Source organism: Gavialis gangeticus, unplaced genomic scaffold (assembly GCF_001723915.1).
Source record: "Gavialis gangeticus isolate Ggan-Ray unplaced genomic scaffold, GavGan_comp1, whole genome shotgun sequence".
Lineage (NCBI taxonomy): Eukaryota > Metazoa > Chordata > Crocodylia > Gavialidae > Gavialis > Gavialis gangeticus.
This window is the reverse complement of record NW_017729014.1, coordinates 5,488,774-5,498,211: the sequence shown is the minus strand read 5'-3', so window position 1 is coordinate 5,498,211 and position 9,438 is coordinate 5,488,774. Positions and strand designations below refer to the sequence as shown.

General features: G+C 40.0%; 1 protein-coding gene across 1 annotated transcript in view; it reads right to left on the bottom strand.

Moving 5' to 3' along the window:
• Window positions 1-47: 47 nt before the first annotated feature.
• The window catches only part of WRAP73 (WD repeat containing, antisense to TP73), a 38,760-nt gene continuing 29,369 nt past the window's right edge, over window positions 48-9,438 (bottom strand). Inside the window, exons 7-12 of the mRNA XM_019511650.1 lie at window positions 9,059-9,193; window positions 8,899-8,976; window positions 5,294-5,399; window positions 3,551-3,676; window positions 2,249-2,440; window positions 48-1,454 (exon numbers count right to left, since the gene is read on the bottom strand). Of these exons, the coding sequence (XP_019367195.1) occupies window positions 1,345-1,454; window positions 2,249-2,440; window positions 3,551-3,676; window positions 5,294-5,399; window positions 8,899-8,976; window positions 9,059-9,193 (747 nt within the window). The 3' untranslated portion in view covers window positions 48-1,344. The remainder of the gene's footprint in view (window positions 1,455-2,248; window positions 2,441-3,550; window positions 3,677-5,293; window positions 5,400-8,898; window positions 8,977-9,058; window positions 9,194-9,438) is intronic.

Below are 9,438 nucleotides of genomic sequence, written 5' to 3'. Positions count from 1 at the left end.
GGTATTGGCAGGTTTACTTTTTCTTGGTTTTTTGTTTGTTTTTTTTACCTTGAAATAAAGCGGATGTATGTTCATTCTTCAATTAAATTTTGTGTAAAAGGATTCTGGAATGCACCTGTATGTCTCTGTCACTGTGGGTTCTTTTTTAAAATACTGGTCTAGCTTTTTGTTAATTTGGCAGTAAATTTAACTTTAAGAACAGTTGCTTTTTATTTATTCTTTGGTGACAGGTGTAGTGGTTCTTGAAACTAAAATGTAAATTGCACTAACAATTAACAGAACAAGGCCCAGGTGTAATTTGATGCATATGATGCTGGCATTATCAAGACATGATACTGTTGGACCTTCCTCCTAATAGTTGTATCCAATTTGATTCCTCATTTCTCAAATTAATTTCTTACAACAGCTGAGAACATCACTCCTCCTTTCACTATTAGCATAGTAATTGTTTCATCAACTCAGGTGAATAAAATAATGTGTTTTAAGAGTGGCTTTTGAAAAAGGGAGCTCTAATTGAGAGCAGTATCAGTCTCCACAGAATAGTTCAGATTGTGCCCAATCTGATGTTTTAGTCTATAGAAGCAAGCTAGTTATCACACCTGGTTTGATTACTGAACATTCACAAAGTAAAATTATACTGTACAATATTCCACTCAGGCTTAGAGTAACCAATTCCGTAAGCATATTCAGCATCTAACAGCTATTTTCCTATCACTTATTTAATTCCAAGATACCACTTTTCTTATGTCTCAACTGCTTACATAAAACATGTATGTTACTCTGTGCAAAAGAGCCAGAAAGGTTGTTTGAGATATGTTATTCATTAACCAATATCATTTTGCAGTGCACTGTGTTACTGGTCAAGATGTGAGCACAACAGTGAAATGCATTTCCACTTCCAACTCAAAACACTAGAATGGAAAAATCTATACTTAGAGTAGGCTGGATTGATTTTATGCAGTTATCAAAATGTTTATTGAGATATATAAAATTAAATAATTTCTATACACAATATACAAACAACTACAGTTTCACAAAGTATTTTTCTCATCAAAAAGCTTAGAAGTTTTCATTAGATTTTACTCCATTACTTCATTAAAATCCTGATGCCTTGTTCCCACCACTAGTACTTTGCAATTTAATTTTGAACAAGTCATTCAAGTAACTATCACAGTATTTTACAAGGGAGTTTTGTTTCCCTCCCCCAAGTAAGATTTTAATGAGCTCAAAATATCTTCAGTTTGAAGATTGAGATTCTGCCCCATCTTCACTCCTCTCTAAGTCCAGCAGCACATTTTCCACAAAGATTTATTTGCAGGATGGCTTTTCTTGCCTTTACTTTGGTTATTTTACCTCCTCTCTTTCCAAGTAGCACACACAGAAGTTATCCTTACTCAAGAGTGCCATTGAGTCCCCACCAGAGTGCCAGCAAAGAGAGAGGACCTGGAAATCACCTGCACACACAGAAGAGAAGCAACTGAGCAAGGAATTCAGGCACGCTAAAAAATCTTCAGGAATTTGAGCAGGATGAAATAGGATCCTATTTCAAAACTGAACATGTGGATTAAGACCTGGCCCCTGGTATCTAACAAAGACCAATCAATTCCAAATCTTCTCAATCTGCTAATATAAGGTACTTCCTATACTAATTTGCTAATACTTTCATGGAAGTAAATTTGAAGTAGTTACCTTTTTTACCTTTTTAAAATGACCCATACAAAGACTAAGGTTTCTTAAAACAATTAGCAACATAGCATATCACTGAGTGCAAACATTCTCAAAGACCTTGTAACTACGCATTTGGGAACTTTAACTGCTTTTTAGTGTAGTAGCCATATTTTCTGTAGCTACTTTAAGTATCAATTAATTTGAGGTATCTAAAAATGCATTAGATGCTTAGGTGTCCTAATTTCAGCATCTGAAATACTGGAAAGCTACAGCTTCTATAGTCAGCCAGCCAATATAAAAAGCAAGGCCTTTCAGTTCAGTTTAGGTATATCAGTAACTTAGCCATCATAGGCTACATCACCTTATATTTAAGCTCTTCTTGTTATCTGGTTGTCCAGTTTCATTTACAGTGTATTATTTAAGGAAAGGCAATATGTACCTTTTCAGAAGTTCCAGACGCTTTTAATCCATCACTTCAGTAACTATGTTTTGACCAAAACACCACATTAACAAACAAGTTTTGGGTGGCTGTTTTGGTTTCTTTTACATGTAGTTGCAGCATAATTTCAAGCTGCCTTACCTTCCATTGGTACCTGCACTGACACGCATCCTGCTGGAGACCACAGGTATACTTTACTATTTCCAGTGCATATGGCAAGTCGAGGTTGGCGTGGGTCCCACTGAAATGAGTGAACAGTGCACAACTGCTCCAAGACTACGAACAGCTTAAGCTTCTGAATGTCCCAGATCCAGATGGCATTAGGAATATTATCTATCAAAATGGAAACAGTGCCAATACCGTAAGAAAAAAATGCAATATGCAGTGTCATTTCAATACCTGACATTACACGTTTTCATTGAAATTCCTGATCTGTATTACCATTTACACCACTGGCAGCATGGTGCACAGTGCATAAAAGTGTGTATTACTAACATGACAGATAAACAACCTTACAACCTGCCTTACTGATCAGCCCTTAAGTAATGATAAAAAGATGCCAAAACTGTAGATTGAAAGCCCTCTGCGTACATCATTTATAGCACAGGTATACCAAGAGTGCAAGCTTACTCTCCAAATAGGCCTTAATCTGCCATTAAGGGAAACTGCAACTATGACAAAAGAGTAGTTCAGTTTATATTCTTGTCCTTAATTGTCTTTTCTAAAACTACTTATAATGATGCTATTATTGGTGATTTCTGTCACATGAACATTTCTCAGCTAGTAACTGGATTAAAAGCTTCTCCCTCAGTTGATTCCATAAGAATTTTTCTCCATCAGTTGAGGTAAACTTTAATGAGTCTAGGAGACCCCGAACTCCTCTTAGGGCCACAAATTTATATAGTCATATATAGGAACTTCAGCATTGCCAATGGAAAGAGCTATATGTTCAGTCCACCATCTCTGTATTTAAATAAGTAAATAATAAACAAGCCAGTGTTTTTAAAACTGCAGAATAGCTATATGCAAGGAGATATTCATTACAAACGAAGCCAGGGAAGATTGGTGTTTTACCCACTGTCTGCTACATTTATGTATATGGTACAATAATTTAAATATGAAGGTGTATAACTAGTTATCACCTGGTGCATAAGGCCAAGTGTCTGAGTTCATGTATCACCAAGGCAGCAGTTAATAGCTGATCCCTCGGGTCTATCATTTTATGATGTGAAAACTCATGGGCTGAAGTCCTTTTATGTTTGTACAGTGTTAATTAAACACAATGCAGCCTCAGTCCTGACTCCAGCCTTGAGGTGCTACCATAATACAAATAGTTAATAATTGTGATATTTACTTCTGAGATTATCTTCAGAGGGTAGATGGCAAGACCTAGATAAAACCAAAGAGATTTACCCTCTAAAATATAGCCCTCTGGGAACTAACCATTTTTAGTTGCTAGGAAGCAGTTATCAGGACTAAATGCCAGTGTTCCAATTCCAATTCTTGGATTTGCCCGATCAGCAACTGGTTTGATGTACTGTAAAGACATGGGCACCTGGGAAATGTTATCTAGAATTTGAAATAAGATCACTTTAACAAACAATTTCATGCAGACAAGGCACTGATACTTAAATCATACCAGCTAAGCATTCTAATCTCAAGTAAGAGAATAAATAATATTTTGCATTTTATATCATTCCATAACAAGATCTCAAAATGTCTCCAAATGTTAGATCACTGTATTGCTCTCTGTAGAAGAAAAAACTGAAGATACAAACAAGGCTGGGACAAAACTAGAAAAAGAACCAAAAATCACCCAACTTCCAATCCCACAGTTTAACTCAGGGGTGTCAAACATACAATTTGTGGGCTGCATCCAGCCCACAGAGTCACTCTATCTGGCCCACTGAGCTACCAGTAGTTGGGCATGGCCTGCCACCGGGGGGTCTTTGACTTTATTGGCCACAGCCAAGCTCACCACCACTGCCCCCAGATCCCTTCCCCAGACCCACCATTGCCAGCAGACCCCCTCCTGTAACTGGCAGACCCCCCCACCTCTGGACTCGCTATCATCACCACATCCCTCACTGCTGCTGAACCTCCCACTGCTGCCTCTGTGCCCTGTGTTGGATCTGGCCTGAAACAAAACCTGCAGCCCCAGGTGAGTTTGATACTCCTGAGTTAACTAATATTCCATATGATAAAACTTCATTACTTCTTTGCCTTGCGTGACTGTTAACTAGGTAATAACTATAAAGTGCGCTGTGCACTTAGTACTTATCAGGGTGGATAAAAATCAACAATCAGATTATTTCATTTAAATCAGATTTGATTTAATTGTATTTTTTAAGATGCTTTAAAAATAAAATTATATAAAGATAGTTTTAATTTAAGGTATGTTAAAGCTCACAGTTAGAACTTCTAATTATATACTATTTGAGACAATAGATTCATGTAACCTTTTTAGAAATTTTATAAATAGGTCATAACAGGCCATGGCATATATTAGGGGCCCAATCTTATAGGGTTTCCAGAGGCTCCTCTATAGATTAGTAAAAATTAAAGAAAGCAACTCTACCCAATGGGACTCAGCACTCAGTCTAGAAGATCCCATTAAGCATCTCGATGATGCTTAGTTTCAGTTCTGAAACAGGATTTGTCTCTCCAGAGATCGTATAGGCAGACAAGGTTCTTTAGGTAATGTGATATCTTTTATTAGACCAACTAAATAGTTGGAAAAATTGTTCTTTGCAAGCTTTCAGGCACAAATACCTTTCTTCAGGCACAGGGAGAGTTTGTCGTCTCCAGAAAACATCCTTGTTAACAGAAGTATATGGAGATATAAGAGATAACAAATCTAAGTGAGATTACCCACCCACCACCCGTCAGCCCTATTGTTTCTCTGCAAGTTTGTGAACACACAGTCAAGCCTTTACCTTTCTCTAAAAGTGTGAAGTTTCAAGAAGTTAAATGAATAAAAGGATATCAAAACAACAAGAACGCACTTTTTTGTAGAAAACAATGATTACATCAAGGCTTCCTGGCCAGTGATTTAAATTAATTTACTTTAATCAAGTTAAATCCACCCTGGTATTTATGTTATCTGTTGTGTTCTATAGCATTGATTTAAAAAAAAGAAAAAAGATTTTACAGTCACCAGTACCATAACATGCAACTTTTGCTTACATTTACTCGGTATACTGAAGAGAGAGCTGGCCAGTGGTCTGGTTGGAGGGAAAGAGAGTTTCTGTGTTTCTACAGCTGCAGATTTCTCCACTTCCTTATAAACAATCTGAATAGAAACAAAAGACAGTTCCACAAAACAAGATTTGAAGCAGAGGTATTAAAGAGTTATTAACATTTCACTCAAATCCAAGACTAAAGAACATTCATTTTAATTCACACATTGTTTCTAAATACATCTAGTTATTTCACAGCTGAAGCAGCCAGATTTGAGAAAGCAAATTCTCAATTTCAGGACTTCAGATTCCCCTATTTGAAAACCAGGTCCACAATCAGAAAAAGTTAATCTGTGCCACAGAAAACCACAATCTATATAAAATGAGACAAAGAGAGCACATATTTCCCATATGTTTATCAACAGAAGACAAAATTGGCTAGTATAGCCCAGAAACCACTAGCGGGCAGGACTTTGGTTTTGATAAGACATGTGACTATTTAGTTTCATGGCACTGAAAACTAATGCAAATAAGCCATATTGAGGTGATAGCAGAACAGCATGCATATATATGTTGTGACTATAACTAGGAGTTTCTAAATGTCAACACCAGTACGAAATTGTATCAGCAAGTGGCTCCAGTCTTTCCAGTGCAAACAGACAGGGCTATTCTAACTTGTTTCTGGTTCTGATTTTCAAATTTTGACTTTTATCCTCAAAAGTGAAGCTTAAAGATAAACTGATGTTTGCACCTCACAACTCTTATAACCAGGGATCATGGTTTTCTCTGTTTAAAAGATCCGATATTTACAATTTTAAAACAATTTGGAAGCCTACCAGTGTCCCAATCATTATAACAAAATAAATCCTAAATAACTATCTATCTGGCATTTGATTTTGGGTTTTTTTTAATCATAGATCAGAGCTCCTGCTGCCCCCTTCAGTCACCAGGATGCAGGTCCAGCTGCAGCTGTCCCTCCCACTGCTTTGTGGTGCTGAGCAGCCCTGATATGTTGGTGCCCCTCACTCCCAGCCCACAGCCCTCCATCCCCACCAGTGCTCCTCGTTCCTGACCCACAACACCTCACCCACCTGTGCGTGTGGGGTGGGGCCAGGGAGCGTGCCTGACCATAGGTGACGCAGAGAGTGATTTCGGACCCAGAGAGTTATAGTCTATGGAACACAGTTAACACGGCGCATAGGGACCAGCGGCACCCCCCAGGATTCAGTACTCAGACCAGTACTCTTTAATATATTCAAAAAGGATCTGGATTCAGGTGTCAGAAGCAAACCGGCTAAATTCACAGACTACACCAAATTGTGGTGAAGTGCAGTCACCTTAGAGCAGCGATTCCCAACCTTGGGTTGACATAAGTCACCAGTGTGATGCCTCAGCTGGCAAAGCAAATAAAACTCTGGCTTGCATCTACCAATGTATCTCAAGCAAGACCCAAGAAGTCATCCTCCCGCTTTACTTGGCCTTGGTGAGGCTGCAGCTGGAGTACTGCATCCAATTCTGGGCTCCACACTTTAGAAACGACGTGGAGAAGCTTGGGAGAGTCCAGAGGAGAGCCACGTGCATGATTAAAAGTCAAGAGAACAGGCCTTATGAAGAGACGCTGAGAGGAATGGGACTCTTCGGCCTGGAGAAGCGGAGACTCAGGGGTGACTTGGTGGCAGCGTATAATGGGGTGTGCATCAGGAACTGGGAGAGCGTTTGTTCACCAGCGCACCCCAAGAGAAGACAAGGTCTAATGATCACAAACTGGTGGAAGACCATCTTAGACTGGACATAAGGAAAAACTTCTTTACCAGACTACCCCCAGAAGTGGTGATGCTATTTTGGATACCTTTAAGAAACGCTTGGATGTTTATCTTGCTGGGGTGATCTGACCCCAACTGACTTCCTTCCCCTTGGGCAGGGGGCTGGACCCAATGATTTCGCAAGTCCCTTTGAGGCCTAATGTCTATAAAGACACCATAGGTGACATATCAGAGACCTGGGGGGGGCGACACATTTGTCCCCCCCGTTCCAGATTTGTGTGCCCACAGCAGGGCATGGGGCTACAGCCTGACCAGACCGACACAGGCAGGAGCTGCCTTCACAGTCCAGCAGGCAGGACCCAGAGCAGGAAGGCAGAGCAGGGCAGCAAGACTCATTGCTGCTGCCATTACTACTGCCAGGACCTCCAGGTCAGCTGTGCCACCAGCAGCACGAGGAGTAATAGATTGGAGGGGTGGGCCGTGCTGCCCTTATCTCCTGCTGCCAGCCGCTTGCATGCTGGGCTACAGCTCTACCCTGCCTCCATGGCCCTGCTGCCACTGTTCCCCTCAGGCCAACCACACTGCCCCCCAACCCCACCTTCCCTCCGGGGTACAGCCATGGAGTAGCCTGAGGGGAGCAGTGGCAGCTGGGGCATGGCACAAGGTACAGCTGCAGCCCCGTGTGCACGCAGCTGGCAGTGAGAGGAGGTGAGGGCAGCACAACCTCCCCTCTTCCCCCCACACCAGTTCATTACTCCTTATGCTGCTGGCAGCATGGATAGCATAGGAGTCCTGGAGATGGCAGCAACAATGAGTCTCACTGCCCTGTGCCAGGTCCGTGCCTGTGATTGCTCTTCTCCCACTCCCCACCAGCCCCAAGCAGCCCCTTGCAGGCTAGAACTCTCCCAACCTACAAGGGGAAACCCATGGTTTCCTATGTTTTTCTCTTTCAAAGGATAAAATCTGCATTTTTCCATAGCAAACAGAAAACCCAGACCCCTGCTTATAACTTATTTTGAAAAGATGACACAGAAAGAGAAGGAAAAAAGACCCCACCCCCCAAAAAAACACAATGAAGTTATATACCAAGAAACTAAAACAATTTCCTAACAAAGTAAATTTAAACCAAACATTCTGTAGTTCATGTCTTTTGGTAAGCAGCAACAGTACTTTTATGCTGACTTAAAAAAAATCATACATCATGAATACTAATCCTTACATAACATACTAATAAATAAGATTTGCTTAAGTTCCTTCTATCAACTGTATAATACAATTACAACCATTGGAGTCCTCTTTTACTTCATCTGAGAGAAACTATCATGTTTGGGGTTAAAATGTTCTCTGCTTCCTGACAACTATGAAGCACTCTATGGTCTCACACACTTATTAGACTCAAGGATAAAAATAAACTGAAAGAAAATGCTCATTGAGCTTAACGTGCTTGTAAAGATGAAGACTGATCAGATTACAATTTCAACTGAACCCCTACCTAAATGCCTATTCATAACGTAAATCTGTTTCATAGAGAGTACACTTTCATGTTCACAACACCACATGTATACTCAGTCTAACAGTCACCATTCCTAGCAGAAGACATTAGCATGTGTCAGTAGTCTCCAGGAATCAATCACACCATATACCTAGACAGAATAAAAGACTGTGGGCGCATTCAATCAGATTAATCATTTTTAGCTGACATAAATTATCCGTACTTCAGCATTTTGATTGAGTTCCTCTACCAACATTTGTAGGCCAGGAGGAAATCAGGACTTCAAATTAAAATACTTTTACTACTTTCTCTCACCAACAGATAAAGGATCCAAATAGGTCCTGATTCTGTACTTACAGTCTTTGGATTAGCAATGATTGGAGGATGCTCAAACTCTGTGATCTTCTTCCAGGTCACATGGTTCAATATGCGTACCTGATTCAAAGACAGTGTTGTAAGATGAGATTGCTAGGATGACAATTTTTAGTCTTGACTTCAAATTTTTATTTTGTTTTACCTTTTCATCATAGCTGCCAATCGCCAAAAACTGACTGCTGGGGCTCCAGGCAATTGATTTAATACCCAGCGACCATTCATATGCACGATACGTGGATAGCAGTCGGCCATCAAGGGAGTACAGCAAAATTTTATACTGGAACACAAATTCATTAGCTCTAAAGATTAGCGATATTGTTTAAGAAAATGAACAAGCAAACAAACTTACTGATACAAACTAAATAGCCTTTTGTCAGGTTATCCTCACCTAAAAACCACATATGTTAAAGGGAGAGTTGTCTTTTTCTCTACAAACTTATCTACACAGGCAAGTTCTTACAAAGCAAACTAGGGTGTAATTTTATAGAACACAAATTACTCCATACTAACTCTGCAGGATCA